This window comes from Sturnira hondurensis, unplaced genomic scaffold (assembly GCF_014824575.4).
Source record: "Sturnira hondurensis isolate 20B ecotype Veracruz unplaced genomic scaffold, ASM1482457v3 Scaffold0010448, whole genome shotgun sequence".
Lineage (NCBI taxonomy): Eukaryota > Metazoa > Chordata > Mammalia > Chiroptera > Phyllostomidae > Sturnira > Sturnira hondurensis.
In genome coordinates, this window is record NW_028083079.1 from 6,367,106 (window position 1) to 6,389,666 (window position 22,561).

The following is a 22,561-nucleotide window of genomic DNA, read 5'->3' on the forward strand; positions in this document are numbered from 1 at the left end:
TTACCTTCCCCTCCCTGGGGTCTGGCACAGGAGGTCTCAATGAAGCTTTACTGAAAGAATGGCTGCCTCCCTCCCTGAAGACAGCCTGGGCCTCAAGCCATCAGAGCCAAGCCGTCAAAGGTGTCAAGTCAGAGCCGTCCCTGGTAGCAGCCTGCTCTACAACCCCTCGGCAGCTCGGTGCTCAGTGAGTAGGGATGAAGGTGTTATTTCCAGAACACCAGACTGAAGGCAGAGGTCCCCATAACTGGAGAGACCAGCCCTCCCCTTGTTACTGACACCTGCCAAGGAAGCAAGTTGGTCTCTGTTACTGACAGGCTGGCAGCAGTGGGGACAGGAGAAAGCATCCCTGCCGTGTTTGCAGCCCGTCATGCATGGCAAAGTGCCACCCACTGACCAAGGCCTGGAGCTCCATTGTCAGGTTTGGGCCTTGAGGAAACCCTTCGGGCTGGGCAGGGCCAGGCTCCATGTGTCCCATCACCAAAGGAAGAGGCTGAGGCAGCACAGGAGACCAGGTTGGGACGAGGGCTGGATCTGGGAGCCACCGAGCTGTGCGGCCAGGGGCTGACCCATTTTACAGAGCCAACCCTGAGGCCGTGAGGAGTGACGTTATTTATCGCAGCTTTGCAAGTGAAGAGGAAGCTGCGGGGAAGGCTGGGGGTGGTGTGGACAGCCTGCCCTGGAGCTCTGAGGGGCAGCATGAGCCTTCGGGGTCTGAAAAGCCAGGTGAGGGTCTCCGCAGGACTTGGTTGCATGAGGCCTCCAAGGGGAGAAGACCAGCGTGGACCACACAGGCCTGGCAGGCAGTGGTGTCCGGGCCTTTCCCTCCTGTTAGCATCTCCTGTGAGGCCCACAGAACCCAGCCAGGGAGGCAGGCTGCGTGGTTCTCCCCATCACGGAGAGGGAAGGAGGGGGGCAGATGGGGCTGTCCTGCCAGCACGCCAGCCTTGGAAGTTGCCTGCAAAACCGGCAGTGCAACCAAGACGCAGCAATGGCCTCTTCAAACGTGGCTCAGTCACAGCCAACTTCCATGACCACACCCATCATGAAAACTTCAGAAGAGTTCTTTTTAAAAAAAATTCTCGCTTGGTTTTATACATATTGAAAAGGACAACCTCTGCCAGTGGCTCAGAGACCCTGATGAGTCAACAAGAAAAGTGAATGCCATGGTTCCTCAGGTCACGAGATTCAGGAGAGCGTGGAAGGTGAACCCCAGGCAGGGAGTGGGGAGTGTAGGCCTCTCTCCTTCTCCACGCTCCTCTGGAGGCTCCCGGGAGCTCAGTGACCCTGTTTCACCCAGAGGAGGTGAAGGGGAGTTCGGCGGGGGCCGGCAAAGGACGCAGGGCCTGTGTGGCAGGTCCTGTGCGAGCCAGCCTAGCCCACCTGGTGGCACTGAAGGTGCGTGAGGAACCTGGAGGACAGGAGGCACCTGAATGTTTCCAGAACCCCAGCAGCCGTAGGCCTCACCTGGGCCAGGAGGCCTAGAATCAGACACGTTCTGGGCTGGAAGGAATCTTGAAGGTCTTCAGATCCGGCCCCCAACTTGATGCCTTCCCCCATTCCAGTGTAGCTCCCTGGCTTTGCTTGCTCACCTCAGGTGATGGGGAACTCAATACATGCCTGGACAGACCGAATTCTGTCCCTTCCACCCCTTGGTTCTGACCCTGGGCAGGAAGACGGCAAGAATGCTTCCGGGTCTCCATGGTGGCCCTGCAGAGGCCGTCTCACACTCAGACCCTTTACCTCCAGATCACCATCCGCGCCCCAGGCCTGATCCCCGTTCCCTCCCCAACTTGGCCGGAGTCTTCCTTAACATTCAGGCTGGAGTGGCTGCCAGGCCTCCAGTGTTGCATGGTCAGTGCAGGAGGGACAATTCTGCCGCCACCTCCTTCTGGACCCTCTGCCTCCTCTGTGGGCCCAGCTCCAGGTCCTGCCACCCTCAGCCTATCACGGTGCCTCAGGACCTGGGGCACCGGGGCAGGATCTCCTCCAGTCTGGGCTGGCGCTCCCTCAGGACGCAGGCGACACTGGTCTCCGCTGTCCGCCCTAGGCACTCGTCTCCACAATGCACTTGAGGAACATGGTGTCGTCCTTCACGTAGGCGTGCTTGGGCGACTGTAGCCTGCTGAGCGGGAAGAAGAGTGGGCAGCCGCTGGCCACGTTGGTTTCGGTCTGGGGCCGCTGGAAGGACACGGAGCTCAAGTCAGGCCGGAAGGCATCAATGGCGTGCTCACGGTTGTTCTGGTCCAGGAGCATGAAGGTGACCTGCGGGCCAGGACAGGGGGTGGTCAGCTTTGGGCAGCGCACCCAGGGGCTCAGAGCTGGTCTGAGTCTGCCACCTGTGCAGCCCCTCTGACTCTGAGTTCAGGCAGTTAGGAGCCAGAGAAGCAACGTAAGGGCCACACCTAGAGCAGAGCGAGCCCCAGGGATGGAAGTGCCTGGTATCCTGAGAGGGCTTGGGGTTGTCCTATAATTAGGGCCCTGATGGTCTATCCAATGGGGAAGGGGAATTTGGATGTCACTGTCAATTCTGGTTGGCTTTTGGGGGCTACAGGTGGGACTGAGCTCTGACAAGGGGGCCGGACTCATAACTGGCGATGTCCCTTCGCCTCAGAGACGTTTGGTAGTGAACTATCTGGACCTCCTGGGTGAGGTGGGGGGCAAGAGCAGACGGGCCTTCTGCTGAGGGGGGCTGCCCACTGAGGCCCCGAACCATGAGCGGAACTGCTGTCTGCACAGAGCAGATCTGCGTGCCCCCAAGAAGCTGATGACCTCAGTGACACAAACCCTCTGCCCTGGTACATGTCACTGGAATGCCCATCAGGACATGAAATGTTTCCTCATCGCCCACCGCAGCGGTCCTCAAACTTGGCTGCACTTAGAACCCCTGGGAAGGTTTTGACAATCTGATGCTCAGGCCTGACCTTTTACTGCAGTGAGAGACGCAGTGGTTGGTATGTGTAAAATCTCCCCAGCGGTGTGGGGACCTCTGACCCACTGACTCATACCCAGACCCCCTCGAAACTCCCGCCCTCAGACATTTTTAATAGGCTTTATTTTTAGAGCAGTTTTCAGTGGGCAGCAAAATTGAACGGAAAATACAGAGATGTTCCCTACACCTCCTGTCTCCACACAATCTACCACACTATCCACACCCTGCACACGAGTGGGACGTGTTTTATACTCGACAAACCTATATGGGCACATTATTATCACCAAAGTCCACAGTTACTGTGGGTTCACTCTTGGGTTTGGACAAATGTGTAATAACATGTATTCACCATTATATCACACAACATAGTCTCACTGCCCCCAAAACCCTCTGTGCTCTGCCTGTTCATCCCTCCCACCCCTCAGCCCCTGTCTCCACAGCTGTGCCTTTTCCAGACTGTCAGAGAGCTGGAGTCGTACAGCATGTGGCCTTTTCAGATTGGCTTCTGTCACTCAGCAGCACGCATCTAAGGTTCTTCCATCTCACTTCCCTTCGGTGCTGAGGAGTATTCAGTTATCTGAATGTGCCGTGGTTTGTTTACCCACTCACCTCCTGAAGGGCATCTTGGCAACTTCCAAGTTCGGTAATTATGGATAAAGCTGCTGTAGATATCCATGTGTAGGTTTTTGTGTGGACCTAAGTGTTTGGCTCATTTGGTAAACACCAAGGAGTGTGATTGCTGGATCATATGACAGGAGTACATTTAGCTTTGTAAGAAACTGCCCAACTGTCTTCCAAAGTGTCCGCACCATTTTGCACTCCCGCTGGCAATGAATGAGAATTCCTGTCGCTCCACAACCTCACCAGCACTTGGTGCTGTCGTGTTCTGGATTTTGGCCCTTCTACTAGGTGTGTAGTAGCATCTGCCTCCTTCCCTTTTTCTGAGAATGCTGCTAGTTCAGGCTGGCCCCACAGCGCCTCCTCCAGGAAGTTCTCCTTATTCGGTCCACTGAGGGAATTTCCTTTCTACACACCTCCCAGGGTTATTGGTCTGGGCACTTTTGCCCCTGGACTCATGACGCTGGAGGGAGCCTTAGCCACTAGATGTTATTAGATGTGAACTCAGGCTCTTGTTTTACGAAAGGAAAAGCTACTAACACAGAGAGGGACTTGCCCAGATCACCCCGCCAGTTCATGGCTGAACCAGGACCAGGACCGGGCTCCCCCCACCCCACCCCACTGTTCCCCTTGACCTGTACCTTGTTCCGGAAAGGCCACGGCAGCAGAGCATCGTACTCCCCTTTCATGATCACGATGAAGAGCGACAGGTGGGTCCTCTTTCCCGTCCCATCACCATTCAAGTAGAGTCGCAGGCACAACTTGTAGCCGTACTTGGCGGTGTAGAAAGCTGAAATGTGGAAGCAGAGTCAGCCCAGAGGCCATTCTGAGAGTGCTGGCTTTGCAGATGAGAAAACTGGGATGAGAGGTTAGGCATGCCCAGGATCAGTGGCTCAGAACCAAGAAACCTGGGGTTGGAGCCCAGAATTCTTCTCGATCATATATGGTCCAGGGGACCCCCATCTGGGAGCTCATCTAGACTGCTGGCCGTCTGTGGCCATCAGAATCACAGATTGCCAGGCGCCACCCCCCCGAGTTTCGGACTCCACAGTGCTGGGGGAGGACTGGGGCTCTGCATGTCCTACAGAAGACAGCGATGCTACTGGCCCAGGGACCATACCTTTGATTTCACCATCCTGTACTTTGCAGTCAGGAAACTGAGCCCAGCAGGGGGAAGTGTCTGGCCCCACCATGTGCTGGGGGCAGAGCCAGGGTTAGGAGCCAGGCCTCCTCCATCCCAACACTGACTTCTTTCTGCTGCCCTAGGCCTAGAGGCTGGGGGCCCCTGGAGGCTCACAGTTCTGCCAGGCACCCTTGGCAAAGGCCCCTGAGGGATGGTTCACCCCTTGGTGACAAAGCACAGGGGCCAGTGGGCTCTCCCCCTCAGCAGCTGGAAGGGCTAAGCCACGTAGGTGCCAGTGGCTGTCGCCACAAGAGCCCCTCTGGAAGGGGGTAATCGGGGGAGGGTGTGGGGGGCAGGCAGGAAGGGGTGGAGGACGGACAGACGGACAGTCTGATTCATCCTGCCCCTTACATTTGGGTAGAACAGGAAGCCAGAGACACTGCTCGCTTTGTCCCTCTTTGGAAAGAAGAGAGGAGGAAATGCCTGTGCGTTGGAGGTGAGGCCACCCCGTGAAGGGGGCTGCCCCTGCTCCTGAGGAAAGAAGCCTGGCTTTGGGGCCCAGTCCCGCTCTGGGGTCTGGAACAGACCCCGATGCCTCTCTTTATCCAGCCCTGTCAATTGTGGGTGAATCGGAGGAGCAGATGGACAGGAAAGGTATGAAGCTGGCGCAACGGTGAGAGAGAGAGGTGGTTCACATCATCACCTGCAGAATTCTTCCTTGAGTTCACGTGTGTTGACTTGGATACACATGAACAAGGAGAGGAAAGAGCTCAGAGGTGGGAGCATTTTATGCACAAATATGCACTTTGTTTTATAAACATAAATTAATTACGGGAAACATCTACTGAGTCATTACTTTATGCAAGACATTATGCCTGGCCCTGGGGCCCAGGAATGAGTAAGAGCTGCCCCAATTTACACAATGCTTCCTAATGCGCCACCCACAACCGTACACTTAGTTTCCACTTGTCTTAGTCTTAGCTCAGCCTGTCGGCTCTCTGAGGGCAGGGGTTCCACAGTATTCGCCTGCAAGAACTGTCCCCTGCACCCTGCCTTTGCACAGGCTTTGGTTCACGGCACACTGTCTTTCACATCCGACCTCCACACCAAGCCGATGACAATTTTATTCCTATCTATAGAATGTGACTGACACTCGGGGAGGTGGAAGGTACGGAGGTTCAGAGTCCATGCTCTTGGTGGCCGAGCCAGGCACCTCCCTCCTCTGGGTCCCAGCATGGTAGGTGGCCTGAAGGGACACTGGTCTGACTGGACGCAGCACAGAGTCACAGAGCTGGCTGCTCCCCAGGCTGTGGGTCCCTGTGCCTGGGGGGTTTCTGTGCCCAGGGGACATGTTACCTGGGGAGAAGAGGCTGACGGTCCTGCCACAGGCTGACTCGTGGCACCGCCTGGTGACATTGGTGATCTTCCATAGGAAGGTGCCATCGAAGGAGGCCTCCTCCATGAGCCGCAGGCTCTGCTCCAGCTTGTCCAGTGCCTGGTCTTTCTGGGCCAGCGTCTGCTGCAACTCCATCACCTGTGGAGAAGCCCGTTCAGCCAGGGACACCAGGCCTGGCTTGGGGGTGGCTCAACATGGAGACAGACCTGCCCACAATATGCCTTCCTGACCATGTCTCCCTCAGGTAGGTGCACCTGCCTCTGCACATGCTGCACCTCCTTCCTGGAATTCCACCGCCTTCCTTATCCACTGGCCAACTCATACTCACCCCTCCAAAATCTGGCTCACGTGGCCCTTCCTCTGGGAAGCATTCAGCCACTGCCCTAGGTCAGCTGGTATCTCTTTCTCTCTCTCACCCATGTTCTTAGAGTTCTTACAGACTCCTTACAGCAGTTTTATGAGGTTTATTTCTTCCGCCTTTCCTACCAGACAGATGCCCCCCCTGCCAAGGGCTGGGCCCATGCCCGTTTCCTCTCTGCGTGCCTGCCTTGCATAGCGCCTGGCATGTACGAGTACAGCCAGGAAGTCTGTTGATGAACTGAAGACATGACTGCTGCTCTCGGGAAGCCCGCCTTCTGACTGGGGCAAGGGTTGCGTAAACAAAGGCGTTGCCCGGTCACTCAAACCCAAAGCCTGGCTCTTCTGGGAGTCTTCCCCACTGGCCTTTGAAAGAATACAAAATTATTCTTGGGGGTGCTCACATAGGGAAATCAGGAGTGGAAGTGAGTGTTCTGCAATAAACTGAATCCCTCATTTTACTGATGAGAAAGTTGCGGTCCTGAGAGGGGAAGTGACTTGCTCATACCCACAGAGCAAGTTAATGGTGGAGCTGAAATTAAAATCCAGGCCTAAGTCAACATGAGACAGTGATTTAGTGTTGCCGAAAAAGAAAAGAAAAAAAGCAACGTTAACATGTGCCTGGTTATATTAAGAAAAGTATAAGCCCTGGAACAAAGGAGGGGATGACAGTCCTGCTCAACCAAGAACTGTCAGAGAAGTGGATTATCTGGGGTTGCTCTGGGACCACCACTCTGAGTGGTGGGCTGTAAGTGGGATCCTTAGGGACTGAGCCAGAGCAAATGAGGAGGGCATACAAGGACGGGCTGTGATGAGGGGGTGAAGGCCCTGGGGTGTTTCACCTAAAGAAGGAAATACTCAGGGAGGATATCACCACTGACTGCTCATCTCTGAGGGGCTTCCACAGGGCCTGGGAGGCAGGTTTCTTCTGGTGGTCCCTGAGGGGCAGGGCCAGGAACAATGTAGGGAAGACATGGAAGGCCTGATTTCAGTTTGGTGTAAGAACTTCCTAGTGGTGGAAAATATCCAGCAATGGAATGGGCAGCTTGGGAAGGGAGTGTTCTACCACGGGAGAAATTCAAGCACCTAGGTCTTGGGACACAGGACAGATACTTTTTGATGAGGGCGTGACTGCTGTGAGCAGGGAGAAAGCTTAGGAGAAAGGCTGACACACTGCTCTGGAGACAAGACAGGGCAGAGGGGAAGGGGACCCCCTGAGTCCCCTTGAAGGCAACCTTGCCCCCCATGCGCACCCTCTGCTCCAAGCCCAGGATGTGCTCGCGGTCCAGCTGGCTCTGGTGGATGGAGGCAGCCAGGGCCAGGTGGGAGGCCTCCACCTCCTTGTTGAGGACGGCGACGATGTTCTCAAACACGCGCAGCTTCCCCTCCAGGTCGGCCAGGACCTTCTCCTTCATGGAGTACTGCAGGGCCAGCTCCTCCTGGCTCTCAGAGCAGGGGGCCCGGTAGCAGTCCACCTCTAGGTCCCCAGCTGCCTCTGCAGCTGCCTGTAGCTGCAGGTCTGACAGATTCCGCTCCAGGGCCATGGGCCCTGACCCCAGGCCTGTGCCCAGCTGGGCCTTCCACTGTTTCATGAACCCCAGCAGCAGGTTTAGGTGGGTGGCCTGAGAGGTGACCTCATGCTCCTGCATGAACTTTGCGCTCCCCTGTCAAGAGAGTGGGGCTGATCAGTGAAAACAAAGAAGGTCCCCAGAGAAAGTCAGATCCATTTGCCCAGCAAAGGGGAAGTGGGTTTGTGTGCAGTGAGAGGAATGCAGAGGATCCCGGTATCACACATGCCCACAGAGAGCTGTGTGCACCCCAGCCTCTGGAGCAACAATTCTGCCCCGTCTTTGAGTGCAGCGACAATTCAGCACCATGGAGAGAAGCCTGGGGGAGGCCTGGGGGGGTGGCCAATTTAGTGAGTCCACAACTGAGATAAGACCTAAGAACAACTGTTCTTAGCTGAACAGGAATGCTTTACTTGTGAGATTTGTTGCTTGAGGAGGTCATCAGTGTAAGGGTCATCCAGAGGAGAACCTTGAAGTGTAGGAAAATCCGGGATGGGCTGAAGCGGGGAGACCCAGTGGCCTAGGGCTGTTGGGGACAGACATCCCTTCTCACACCCAGATGCTTACCTTGAAGGAGCAGCCAACACCTGAAAAGGGGCACCCGACTCCATCTGCAGCCACCTCAGGGTGATCCTGGAAAGAGTAACATGTCACTAGATGGGAGTCCCCATGGGAACACTGGGGCTCTCTGCAAAGCACCAGGTTCCAACAGGGCGGGGCCACAGGGCTTCGCACGTGCTGTTGGTTCTGCCTGGATGACCCCTTCTGTGACCCTCCTTTGAAACAGGCTCAGGGCCCCAGCTGCAGTCCTGGGCAGCGGGGCTACCTCTGTCAGGCCAGGACGCACGCAGCCCCGTGATCACCATGGGCTTTGGTTGCCCCACCTCGTGTGGAGGGAAGGGCCTGGCACAGAGGAAACACCTGGGACACACTGGCTGCATGAGTGAGTCTTGCCCTCCTCCAAGGCCCATGGGGATGCCCCTTGCAGCTGCCGCCTGCGCCCGCCTTGGCGACCCCCCACGACTGCAGGGCGCCTGCCCCGCACTGCTCTCCTCCAGGTGATGCGCAGCCCAAGGGCAGGGACACAGAAGGGTCTCAGGTCTGAACAGCAACTCGACCATACTGTTAACCTGTTCACAGGCCTGAGGAGTTTACAAAATGCCTTCACAGTCACAGTTCTTCCTAGGGCCCCTGACAATGCCCTGGGGGAAGGCAGTGGGTCGTTTGTTCCCGTTTCACTGATGATGAAACTGAGGCTCACAGAAGGGAAGGGATTTGTCCACAGGAAACAGTGAGGAAGCAGCCCAGGCACAGGCTCTCCCCACACATTGCTACAGTTGACCCTGAGCAACATGGGTTGGAACTGTGTGGGTCCCCTAATGCTGGATTTTTTCAGTCAATTCCTGTACTGTTTCTGGTCTGCGCAGTTTTATATAGGGGACTTAACATCCGTGGATGGGGGTACCAACGTCCTGTGGATACTGAGGGACAACAGTAGAGGTTAAGCTTTGGGGCAGTCAGAAGTTAGACACAGATTTTCTATTGGGGGTCAGTGTCCCTAATTCCTGCATTGTTCAAGCACCAACTGTATCTCTTTCTAAGAGTAAGTCCATGGGGAACCAGGAGAAAAGTTTTTCCCCAAAACATATATCTGGAAAGGGCTTGCATCCAGAATATGTAAAGAACTCTTACAACTTGGTAATAAGCAGGCCAAAAAAACTAATAAAAATGGGTAAAATACTGAACAGATACTTCACAAAAGGAGATATATTGTCTAAATGACAAGCCCATGGAAAGATGTTCAACATCACTAGGCAACAGAGAAATGCACATTGAAATGAAACACCACAATGAAGTACCACTGTCCACTCACTGGATGGCTGCGGTTAGACCAGGACACCAACACCAGGCTTCGGTGAGGACGCTGAGAAACTGGAACTTACGAATGTTGCTGGTGGGAAAGCCACTTTGGAAAAAAATCTATGGAAGTATCTCATAAAGCTAAATCATATTTACAAAGCAACTTACTCATAAACCATGCTTATAAAGTTATCAAACAAGCCACATTCTACGCCTAGGAATTTCCCCAGGAGAAACAGAAACATATGTTTGTGTGTGTGTGTGTGAATGTTCATGGCAGCTGTATTCAGTGTAGCTCCAAACTGGACACCATCCAAATACCCATCATCTGGTGAATGGGTGGTGGGTTTTTTTCCGGAACACTGCTCAGCCGTCAGAGGGACTGGAAGTCTACACTCAGCAATAAGGAGGGCCCTCAAACACACACTAGGATTCCACTCTCACGAGATTCTAGAAAAGGCAAAGCTACAGGGACAGAATGCACATCTGTGGCTGACCGGGGCTGCCCCCGGGGGGCGCCAAGTAGCCAGGGGCACAAGGAAGTTTCCTCAGGCGTAGAAAAGCAGCATTCGCCATCCTGCCTGCAGTGGTCACACAAATGTGTACATTTACCGGTGTTCATCGAAGTGTACACTTATAATAAATCTTATTGCACATGAATATCTTGATTTTCAAAGAGCTTTGTTGTTTTTTAAAGAATAATCTAACGGGGACTTTGATTAGCAGAAGGGGAGGACGGAGGTCTTTTGGGCTGAGCAAATACAAAGCTCATTGGTTATTGTTCTTTAAAAGCAAAAGAAACGAGGGCATGGGCTTGAGTATGGTTGGCCTAGAGTGCAGAACACAGCCTGGCAAAGGGCCGCCCCGTCACCCCCTACCCCAGGGTTCAAGCACAAGGTGCTCCTCCCAGAGTAGAGAGCAGATGTTTTGTTGGGGGCGGGGCAGAGGGCAGCCTTGGCAGAGGGACTGCGCTGGCTCTGGCTAGTGTGCAGTGACCTGTAGGAACAAGGGAGGGGCCGATGCCCGCATGGCGCTGGGTCCTGGTGAATGGACCGGGGGAACCTCTCAGGCCCTAAACCTCCTCCAAGTCCCTGACTCGAATCCTCTGCAGCCCTACACTCAAAGCGAGAGCCGTAGGAGGGATGGAAAGGTGGAAAAGCTAACACAGTGGCACCTCAGGATCGCCATGCTGGTGGGGGTGGGGCATGTGTTCTTTGGCTGTGGAACCCAAAGGGGTTGCGCCTCGCAGTGAGAAGCCCAGCCAGGCGCGGATGTAGGGGCTTCCTTGTTACAACGTGCGGATGGATGTGTGCTGTGAGCAGCCTCCAGTGGCTGTCCGGGGACGGGCAGGGGTGACCTGAGAGCCCTTCAGAGGCCTCTGTGGCCACCCAGTCTGCCCACAGTGCCACGGTCAGTGAATCAGTCACTCATTCCTTAGAGGGCTCCAGGGGTTAAGGGGACGGGCTCTGGACTCGGCCTGTCGGGGTGCAGAGCCCATTTCGCTCTCTTCCCATACTAGCGATTATTGTGAGGATTCAATTAGATAATGCATGTACATTCTGGTCTTAGTTACGTATTGCTGCTGCAATAAAATGCCACAAACTTAATGGCTTAACACAATACCCATTTATGATCTCGCAGTCCTGGAGATCAGAACTTGTAAATATCAAGGTGTGGGCAGGACTGTGTTCCTCCTGGGGGCTGGAGGGGAGAATCTGTTTCCTTTTTCCCCTCCAGCTTCCAGAGGCCGCCCGCCCGCACTGCTTGGCTCAGGGCCCCTCCCTCCACCCGCAAGGCGGGCAGTCGTGCATCTTCTGTCTCTCTCTGACTCGCTCCAGTCTCCATCTTACGAGGACCCTTGGGGCCACACTGGACTCACGGAGACAACCCGGGATACTCTCCCTATCTCAGGACCCTCCATTTAATTACATGTGCCAAGTCCTTTTTGCCACTATTATGGGCGAAGTTATATGCCTTCCCCTCGTTCATCTGTTGAAGTCCTGAACATGACTATGTTTGGAGATGGGGTGTTTAAAGGGGTAACTAAGTTAAAATGAGGTCACCAGGGTGGGCCTCCATCAATAGGACCGCTGTCCTTGTAAGGAAAGAGAACTTGGACACAAACGTACAGAGGGAAATGAGATGGAGACACGGGGAAAAGACGGGGGAAAAGATGGAGGAAGAGATGGTGTCGGCATCTACAAGCCAAGTGGGGAGAACTCAGGAGACACCAGCGCGGACTTGACCTTCCTGCCCCCAGAGCTGTGAGAAAACAAACTTCTGTTGTTCAGGGCCCCCAGCCCGTGGCACTGAGCAACAGCAGCACGACGGGACGAACACAGCCATGTAAGGCCACGTATTCATGGGATTAACACGTGGACATCTTGAGGGAACGCCATTCTGCCTGACGCAACCCTCAACACGTTAGCCATTATCAGTAGCAGTATTATTAGCAGTAGTATCGCTGCAATTAAGCACTGCCCTTGGGACATCTTTTTCTCCCTCTAATGGCTGTCATATAATGCATCCCATTTAATCCTCACATCTCTAACATTTCATAACTAAGTCTATAAAACACCATTTCCCCACTGGGTTTCCTCGGGCAGGTGAGGAGCGCCCCTAACTTCATTTGTGTCTATACGGGACCAACGCATTGTCAAATGCTATCCCAGGATCCCTGCAGTCATCCTCTGTGGCAGGCTGGGCGAGATGACCTGCACCTTAACACAGATGGGAAAACTGGGTGACTGGCTCACTCACAGTCACACCAGGCTTGAACACTTGAGTAGATGACTGAACTTGGGTCTTCTGTCCTGTAGCTAGATCTTGCAAGGGCTTACTGCTCTCTGAGCACCTGTATGTGCACCACCCCTCACTGGGCCTCCTGGTGCCAGGAGGAGGAGGGCGGGGCTTAGGGGATCTGCTTATCCCCTGTGGGTGGAGGAGCCAAAGCCCAGGCAGGGGTGGGCAGTGACTTTCAGGAGGCGATGCAAGTTTGGGGCAAGGGCGAGGTAGAGGCCATGTCCAGGGTCCTTTCTCCACACCAGGGAGTCCTCACCTTGACCAAAGGGTGGCAGGGCCTGAGGGCCAGGGACTTGAGGGCACAGAAAAGGGAATCAGGCTAGGGTTGCAAAGGAAGACTGGGACATCTGTCCTGGGACATCTGTCCTGCGCCTAGCCTAGTGTATGTCTGGTGCCGCAGGAGGCCCCTGTGAAGTGGCCTCATGCTTCAAACTGCTAAAAATAAAATTTGCAGTGGAATTTCCTCTGAGGAGGAAACAGAAACAGAGAAAACAAAATCCCAGCCCTGAGGGAACACTCGTCCTTCTGTCTGCATCTGGGAAGTCTGTGGGTGTGCGGTGCGAACCCAGGCCCTTTGTAATGGGGTCAGCAGCTGGTTCCACTGGAAGGCCCCCACTCAGGGACCTGTGGGTCTCCGAGCATATGAGTGTTCAGCGGGTGCCAGGATCATGGGGGACGCCTCTGGGAGGCTGCTGCCCAAAACAGCAGGTCTGCGGCGTGCCTGGCATGGCCCCCGCCCCTGTGCTGGCACGAAGACTACCTGAGGTCTTAGAAGACTGAGGGGCTGTGTTTGCCCAGGTCGCAGCTGCTGCTGAGCGAGAGGTACTCCTCCATGACAGGGCAGACCTGGTCAGTCTACCTCTGCCCACCAGGCCCAGCCCTCCCCCATACCCAGGCCAGTGTCCTCTCTGGCACTCTCTGCTCAGCTCAACTGCCACCCCTTCCAGGAAGCCCTGCCTGATTCTCCAAGTTGAAGGTAATCTTGCCCATTCTTGTTTCTTCACAGACCTTGGCGGATTCCAGCACTTACGGCTGACTGTGGTATTTACAGCTGCCTAAGACATTTGGGGTGATCTGCCATTTGGAGGCGGCAGAGAGATGCCACCGGCCCGGGAAACAGGTGCTAGAGCCAGCTTTGACTGCCTCTTGCTATGTGACTTGCTATGTCCATGCACACCTCCTCTCTTGGCCTCTGTGTGTCACCTAGCAGGGAAATAGGGATATGACTACCACCCATGCAGGATGTCACCGGGTCAGCGAGGTGACAGATGCCACTGTCAAGATTAGAAATGAAAGGGCTCAGGGGTGCCTTTCTAGGCACCACACGTCAAAGGACACAGGCACTGAGACTAGGGACAGACTCGAGAGGGAGGTGGCTAGCCTCTTCCCACCAATGCAGACCTGCCTCAGAGGACAGGATGCTGACTGACTCGCCTTGTGTGGCCCGAGGGCAGACTGACTTCAGCTCAGTACACAGAGGAGAAGGGTACAATAGTCCAAGTCCCCTGTGGCGGAAGTGGTCATGTCATGGAATAATGAGCTCCCCGTCACTGGAGAGATGTACAGCCACCTGGCGGGAATCCAACACAGAATGGAAATTGGACTAGACAGCTTGACCTCCTGTCATCGGCTGATTCTAGAGTAAGTTCAGGTGTCATTGCAAGCCACTGGCAGCAGATGCCAGCTCTCTTTTGACCTCCAGTGGCCTCCGAAGGGCGAGAGTGAAGAAAACAACCCTACTCTCGCGGTTGCAGGCAGTGAGAATTGAATGTTATTTCCCATCCGCTGTCTATCCCCTATTCACTGTCACATCTTCTACAGGAAGGTCATTCCAGGCAAGAACCGAGCTTCTAAGTAGGCCAGTAGTAATCCTTTAATACCTGCTTCTGACATTACTACCTAACAGCGCTCCTGAGAGATAGTGATCTAATGAGCCAGAGGATGAGGACAAACTGATAAACAGATGGCTTGGAAAGTGCAAAGACATCTTTGCAAAGACGGCGCCTGTGGGCGAGCCCAGCCCTTCCACTCACCGCCACTCTCCAGGTTTCCCCAGACCCACGGACAAACTTCACAATTACCATGTATGCAAAGTGTTGACTTATAATCAAATCAGCTGCTTTCCTTTGGTCAAAAGTCCCCCAAAGTTCCCATCAGGGTCGGGAATCAGGGTTAGGAGGCGGAGGAGTCCCTGGTCTTTCCACTTTGTGGCTTTGTGTGGGGGCCGGACCACTGTTTTATCCCACTGGGGGTGCAGTGATGACCGCTTCAGGTGGGAGTGGAGGGAGAGTGGGGGTGGGGCGAGGACCCATGCTGCTCAGAGGTCTGCTTGTCCCCAAATGTAGGCAGCACCCCTCCTACCCTGTTGTCTGTTACAGTGCCTGTAATTCCACCGTTAGTCATTTCACTTGGCTTAAAGCAGCAAGTTTCAAAATGTGTCCCTAGGAGTTCCCAGGGTCCCTCAGGGGCTGGGGCACTGGGGTAACCAAGAGGACCAGGTTCCAGAGTCCTCTTCTGTCAGGCCACTCATGAAGATGAGAAAGGTAAAGCCATTGGATTAAGAGATACTAACATTTCTCTGTGTTATCCAAAACTTGTCAATGAATGTATATTACTTTTGCTAAAAGGTCAGGCTAAAACAAGTTAAAAACAGCAGGCCCGGAGCATTTACGCAGGCAGGGGCCTCAGGAAGCATCCAGCCCTGCCCCCGCCCCCTGCCCCCCCTCCCCCCGCCCCGTGTGCAGGGAGGGGCCCAGAGGTCCACAGAAGGCTGTTTCTGCCCATCTCCTGTGGTTCGTGCATGAAGATGCCCGAACAGGGAGGCTCAGGAAGTTCTTCCACGGATCTGACTGTAAAGTTCTGGGAAAATGCACTGGATCTGTGCCGTGATTCCCCTGAGGGCCTGTGGGGAAGGGGCAGCTGAGAATGGGAGGGGAGAGCCCTTGAAACCAGAAACCAGAAACCAGAACCAGCTCCTGGCAGGGCAGGCTATTCCCCTAACTCTCTGAATGAGAGGCCAGAGGGGAGAAGGGAGGGGAGGTGTGGAGACACACAAGCCTCAGGTTCCGACAGGTGGGAGCAGCGCTGCCCTGCCAGCCACTGACATTGCAGGTAGTGGGGAGGCCTTGCCCAGCAAACAGAGCCTCCTCTTACAGACAGAGAAATGGGCACAGGGTCATCTGGGCTGTGAACTGATTTATACAGAACCATCCCTAAACAGCAGGCTCCCAACCCCTGGACTGTGGGGTGAGGCAGGGGTGGGGGGCGTCCCTGTGATGACAGTGAGGATGGCTGAGCCGTGAGACCCCGGCTGCCCAGTGGGTGTCGGGGTCCCGTGTGTAAGACAAGGGGGTGGGATTAGAGCAGTGGTTCTTCCAATTCTTACAGCTTTGGACTCATGGGTCAATATGAGTTTTTTTCATTGGGGTATTAACATTAAGACTGCCATCTTTTTTATTTACCAGGTAAAGGCTCCGCCAAAAATTCTATCACTTACCATTACTACCAATTCGATTATACAAAGACACGTACGGGAAGAGCATAAACTCAGAGTCAAGGTTGATTCTACAAGTGGGAAGAATTTAGTTTTATAAACAGCTCACTACAATTTCCTTATTTTTAGGAATAGACCAGCTCTGGTTGGCACGTGAGAACCTCTGGGCTGGACAGATGACCTGTGAGGGCCCTTCGAACCCAAAAGGGATGGGCTTCTAGACCATGGGTCCTGAGAATGTCTCCTTGGCCCCTCACGCTTCCAAAGCCACCTCTTCCTCCCAGGAGCACGGCGTGGCCCACCTCCGACGGGAGCCGACAGCGGCTGCTCTGAGTCTAAGGGGAGATGAGTGGGTACAGCTGTGTGCCAGGAAAACTATTTACGGACAGGGAGTTCGCATTTCATATAATTTTCAGGTGTCACAAAATATCATTCTTCTTTTGATTTTTTTCTTAACTACCTAAAATATAAAAACTATTCTTAGCTCATGGGCTGACAAGCTGGATCTGACTTGCAGGCCGTGGTTTGCAGGCGCCGGGTCTGGGCTGTTGTCCTCGCCCTGAATCTGTCACCGTCAGCCAGGTGGCTCTGGGCAAGTTGCTTCACCAGCGTGTTGTCAGTCCCCTCACTGTTTACAAACCAAATTCAGTCCCGACTCAGCACAAAGCGGGAGGCGCCTGCCAGGGACTGTGTGAACAGCTGTCTACTTGGCCTCAACCTTGACAAATGGTGAAAATGGACAAATGCCCTTTCCTGGGTGCGCCAACATACCTTCTCCTGAGAGACAAGGCTTCCTGGGCTTACAGACTTGGGGTCGTCGCCTCTGCATTTGGCACAGATCCGATCCTCACTGTTCCTAAAGACACATGAACACATCTGGCTGAGTGAGACATTCACAGAGCCCTGGCACCAACCTCTCTGTTTTGGACGATCCAAAAACCTGGGCCCTGCCCAGGATGGCGCCTGATGCCAGTGAGCATGCAGGCCCACAATCCCAGAGCCACTATTCCCAAACCTCAAAAGCACTGGGCACCCAATGTCTTCCGCAGTTTGCAGTGAGCATCTTCTGCAGCCAAACCTGACCGGAACTGACTGGAGGCTGTTACCCCATTTAGTGTGCATATTTGTTTCATTGCAGAAATAGTAATAGGCTTAATTACAAGGTACTGCCCCAATCCCCACTGGAAGAATAATGTATTAATGCATTGATTTGCTTTTCTGAAATCTGAAAAAATTCTGAATTTCAAAATACACCTGAGCCAGGGGTTCAGGTAAGGGGTTGTGGATGAGTGGCTATATTTGGTCTCCGCTTTACTCCATTTGATCTTGGTCTCCTCGGTGTAGGAATTACAGATGACCATGGCTGCTTAGAATAAGAAGGGGCCTTGGACAACACCTGGCCTGAGGTTCTCCACCAGGAGTGGGCGTCAGACTATGACCAAGCGACACATGGGCCTCTGGGCTTTTACAAAGCTCCCAAGGGATTCTGATCCACAGTCGGAGCCACTGGCCAGGCCCCAAACGTGAGGCCTTGGTGGGCACACGGATTGGCCAAGGCCTGACAGCGTCAGGAGCAGAGCTGGGCAGAGCTCTGCACACCTCAAGCCTGGGTCCCTTCAACACCCAGTCAGCTCCCCACCTCTGCCAGGTTTTAGAAGAACCGGGAGAGGGGCCAAGAGACCCAATGCAAAAGCCCAAGCTTTGACCACCCGCCCCCCACAACCTGGCCTTTCCTTGGCCACAGTTCCCCCAACTTCATCAAAGCATCTGAACTTTTCAAACTGGTTCAGTTTTCCCACCTTCTTACGCTGTAAAGCCCTAAACAAAGGCTGCACTGGGGGCATAAGCAGTTAAAGAGCACTTTTCCCAGGAATTTGACCCAGGGCGGGCTGACCTAATCTCTCCTTTAGGCCTCACTGTCTTCATCTGTAAAATGGGATGATAATTGTACCCACCTTCCCAAGGCTCCTCTGAAAACCCAGGGAAAGAGGCACATAGTAGGTTCAAACTAGCTGCTTAAGGTGAGATACTGATGATCACGTGGATGTCACACCTGTAGTTACTGATATTTTAAATATGTGTAAAATGTGTATTTATATACATATATGCCTTATTTTTTGGACTATAAGATGCACCTCCCCCCCAAATTTGGGAGGAATATGGTTGTTAATGCTGCTGTTGAGTTCTGTTTACATTTACACTGGTGAAATACTGTGTTATTTATGTTATTAAGTACTTTACCACATTTTTTGCTTCAAAAATCTTTTTCCTATTTTCCTCCTCTAAAACCCAGGCATGTATTATGGTCCAAAAATTACAGTATTCATTTATAAATATATGCATATTCAATGAAATCTAAATATATCACCTATAAATACATACATATATAAACATAGATATCTTTGTTCCCTTTAAAACTGTTCTCAGCAAACAGTACCAGGGGATGGGAAATACTGTGGGAGGAGGTATATTCGTATAGTAGTTCATCATTTACTAAGAAAGTTCATATTCACTATTACAAAAACTTTTTGGACCATTATTGACTGTGCCTCTTTCTCCTGAGGTAGAAAATAGCTTTACCCACATTTTACAGAGAAGGAGGACCAGGCTTCGAGACGTGAAGCACTTCGCACTGGGCCTCACAGTAAGTAAAGAGCCCAGCTGCGCCCAAGGCTCTCCCCGCCCTTCTTCTATGGCAGCCGACATCTGTCTGTGGCTACTTCTTCCACCAAGAGTCAGAAGGAGCAGCAGCAACAGGGACTGCAAGGAGAGGGAAACTGAGGCCCAGAGAGATGAAGTCACCTGCCCAAAGCCACAGGTTCCTCTCACCCTTGTCTCCCATCACAGGTCCCTCCCGGGCACCTTCTTCCCACTGACCCCTCACCTCAAGTTCTCAGAGAGACAGGCAGTGCAGCAGAGGGCTCTGGGCTCTGGTGGGTCCTGGCAGGCGGTGGGTGGACACCCAAAGGGAAACTCGTTCTCATCAGGGGCCGGGCGAGGGCCACTGGCTGAGCCGGAGGCCATCCTGGGGTCCCAGCCTGGCCAGGGGGGCCGGCTAAGCTCCTCTGGGGAGGGGACCAGCCTCGTGGAGTCTGTGCTGAGAGCAGAGGTGAGTTCTGGCGTGGGCCACCCTCTCTGGCGAGCAGGGGTCTGATGACTTTATCTTCTCACTGACTTGGGTGGCTCAACGTCATAGCTGAGTCACAGCAGGGATGGAGCAGGAATTACCCTTTGTGGTGCAAAAAGAAAATCCCCTGGATGCTGACTGAAGGCTCTAGGAGTGTCCAGTCATTCTTCAGAGTAACGGAGAGCAAGAGAGAGAGTCAGAGAGAGAAAACAACCGTGGCACGGACTTTCAGGAACCACAGTCAGAGTTCCCCGGTCGCAGAACCTCAGGCTGCTGCTGGCTTCCTCCAATCTCCTCCCGCCCCAAGGAACCTCAGCACAGAGAGCCACGGCTGGTGACTTGTCTTTGTTCCCTGGGGCCTCTGAACAGCCTGGAATTCTGGGTGGGAGTGCTCGCTGTCCTGGTGGAAATCCCCAGGTCCTGGTGTCAGATCTGAAAGGGCAAGTACCAGGCACGTTGGCTCTGGCTCGTCCAGTGTCTCAGGTAAAGTCACTTCCTCATAGTGGGTCTCAGTTACCCCATCTGTAAAAAAATGAGCTGCAAGAGATGGTCTCCAAGGCTCCTCTGGGCTCTAAGATTCTGGGACCCAAAGAACAAGGCAACCAGACGTAGGAGGAAGCTTCTGATGGCCCTGCCAGTGGCATTCCTCATCTGTCACCATAACAACACAGGGCCCTCCCCTTCTTTCAAGTCCAAAGCCTCCTAACCATACACTGCTCAGGGTGCTCCTCAAGGCCCCGTGCAGGAAGTCATAGATGGCCACATACCCAGGTCAGGCACTACCACTTCCTGGTCCTGAGGAGAGCAAAGCTTTAAATAAATCAAGGCCACAGGGAGTTGGTGGTCTCAGTGGCCAAGTGGGATGCGGATCCACTGTTGTATGGGAACCATGGCTCCTGGAGTGTCTACAGTGGCTGGGCAATGTTTCCCTTCCTATTCCTTAAAGCAATCTGTTGGAAATTCTGCAGCCGAGCACAGGCACAGAGAAGCAAGATGCCTGGTCCAAAGTCACACAGCGCCTGGCAGTGGAGCAGGATTCATGCCACGTCTGTGGGACTCTAAGCTCTGTGTTCCTTCACCCATATGAGAGAGATGACAGCAAGGCCAAGTGGGGCAGACTACAGAGTCCTGGACGGAGGCCAGAGCACCCACTCTCTGCTTTTTCACCTATGAAATGGAAAAGATGATCCTTCCACTTCTTTCCATCCTGCTGGGCAGCTAGTGAGGGGTTTGCAAACTTTTACAATGGTTTCAGATCATGGGCTTTGTGGTCTGAGAAGTCTGAGCTTAGATCTTAAGAATACTATTTACTAGCTGTGTGTCCTGGGACAAACTCTTTAGCTTCCGAAGCTCAGTTTCTGCATCTGTAAAATGGGGACAACAGTAATACTGACTTCACCTGTTGTGACTAAACCAGGTCATAGGTGAGAGTGCAGCGTGACGCACGGCCCAACTGAGGTACTCAAAAGGCTTTGACACTCGTTCTGATGACAGCCACGGGCCTCCCGGCTCCTCAAGATGAGGGGAAAGGATTAAAGTGGTAAATGATGCTTATAATATGGTGTTTTCCCACTTAGCAACTTTATTTGAGCCTTGCAAGTGGGCAAAACAGGTCAGATGTTGTCCTCTGACTCGAGATAAATTCAACTGCCCACCTTTCCTGGAGCAAAACTGGGGCTACCACGGGCTGCTGGCAAAGAGAGCATGGCACCCTGGCACTGTGGTGTAAACCAGAACCTCCACCTTCTCCAGGGCCAGCCCTGGCCTGGCCCTCTTAGCAAATGACCTTGAGGTCTGCTTCAGACAAGGCTGTCAGAAAGGCACTCCCTTCACTGGGTGCCCCAAACCTGCAAAATTCCTGGTATGCCCAACTGTTGTTCCCTCTTCCCTTGGTTTCACACAGACAGCCACCTAAGACTTCTCTCCCCATCCACATTCTGGGTCCCCTTCGGCCTAATGCCCTTCCTCTCCCCTCTGTCTTCAATGCTTCCCTAAGAGGCCCCAGCTGCTCCAATGATAAAAATGGTTTTTAGGGCTGTGTGAAGTGCTTTCACGGGCGCTGCCTCATCTGGTTTTCACAGAGGCTGTGAGGCAGGTACTGTCATCATCTCCATTTCACAGACGAAGGCTCAAAGAGGTGAAGTGATTGCCCAAGGCCTCCCAGTGAGTAGGGACTCCGGAACCCAGCGCCTGGGCTCTAAGCCCACATCGGGCTTGGGAACGCTCTTCACCCTCATCCCAGTTTCTACGTCATATCTACACTCTCTCCTCACTTGAAGAGAACTTCTAGAAAAGATTTGCCTGCACAGGTGCTCCACAGCCCCAAGGTCCTCAACGTCAAAGTCGCCAGCGTCCTAGGCCTGCCCCAGTTTTCATCCAACCAGCCCCCTGGCCAGCCCCTGGCACGACTCTGAGCCCCTCCTTTAGAATTCTCTTCCTCTCTGCGCCTCCCCGGATTCATCTCCGTGGCTTCGCCCCCCGGATCGGCACACGCGGATGCCTGAGCCGCGCAGCCACATCCCCTCACTTGTTTTTCCGGGACCACCTGGGCCAGATCCCACTTTCCCGTGGAGTCTCCATAGGCCGCCGAAGGACGGGGCTGGGGGCCCGCCTTCGCGATTCCGTCGCCTCCCGAAACCCGGGTTGCCTGTGTGGCCCCCAGCTCTGTCCCCGCCAACCCCACCTCCCACTTCGGGAGGTGCTTGTCCTCTCGCCACCGCCACTGCTCTTGTTAAGTAAGCAGCGAGCAGTGCCCGCGACTGTTCACGGATGAGCTAACCCCAGCGGTGCCCCGGCGCCCGCAGAAAGGGCTGGGGCAGTGAGTCCCAGCTGGGCTCTGCAGCCGCGACTCCAGGGCCCGGGCCGCGCGTGGGGAGCCCCGCACTGGGGAGCCCCCTCCCGGGCGAGCGGCACCAGGGACTTCCAGGGCGGGGAGCTCGGAGCCAGGGGCGGGAGCCGAGCACCGCCCGCAGTGCCAGGGCGGCATGGGGGTGGGGCGGGGGTGGGGTGGGGTCGGGGCCGGGTGCAGTGCGACCAACCTCGGCGCCTCCGCCGCAGCCACCGCCTCCCCGCGGCCCAGCGCGAGCTTCCGGTGGGGCCCCGAGGACGTAGCCGGGCGGCGGAAGCTGGAGAGGGCGGGGGCGGGTCTCCGCGGCCCGAGCCGACTCGGGGGGCCACCCCGGGGGCGGGGCGAGCTCTCCCCGTGATGGGGAAACTGAGGCCTGTGCCACCTCTGGCTCTCGCCTGCCAGAAACCCTGCGTGGAGGTGGGGTGAGCAAGCGCGGAACC

At 54.4% G+C, this 22,561-nt stretch overlaps 1 protein-coding gene across 1 annotated transcript; it reads right to left on the bottom strand.

Annotated features, from left to right (window-relative positions):
- Nucleotides 1-1,071: 1,071 nt before the first annotated feature.
- Nucleotides 1,072-22,561, bottom strand: TRAF1 (TNF receptor associated factor 1). The gene is made up of 8 exons (XM_037059171.1): nucleotides 22,312-22,561; nucleotides 19,031-19,795; nucleotides 16,918-17,002; nucleotides 8,559-8,624; nucleotides 7,677-8,087; nucleotides 6,027-6,204; nucleotides 4,189-4,337; nucleotides 1,072-2,262 (listed from the first exon to the last, which is right to left on the bottom strand). Exons 2-8 carry the CDS (start codon nucleotides 19,168-19,170, stop codon nucleotides 2,044-2,046), a joined length of 1,248 nt encoding a protein of 415 aa, XP_036915066.1. The 5' UTR covers nucleotides 19,171-19,795; nucleotides 22,312-22,561; the 3' UTR covers nucleotides 1,072-2,043.

Excerpts from the sequence above, each read along its gene's own strand:
- TRAF1 (XM_037059171.1), bottom strand. The coding sequence starts at position 19,170 with ATGGCCTCCGGCTCAGCCAGTGGCCCTCGCCCGGCCCCTGATGAGAAC. Across the intron at positions 6,205-7,676 it reads TCCTGGGCTTGGAGCAGAGG|GTGATGGAGTTGCAGCAGAC; the intron begins GTGCGCATGGGG and ends GCTTCTCCACAG. Across the intron at positions 4,338-6,026 it reads CGTCAGCCTCTTCTCCCCAG|CTTTCTACACCGCCAAGTAC; the intron begins GTAACATGTCCC and ends TCCACATTTCAG.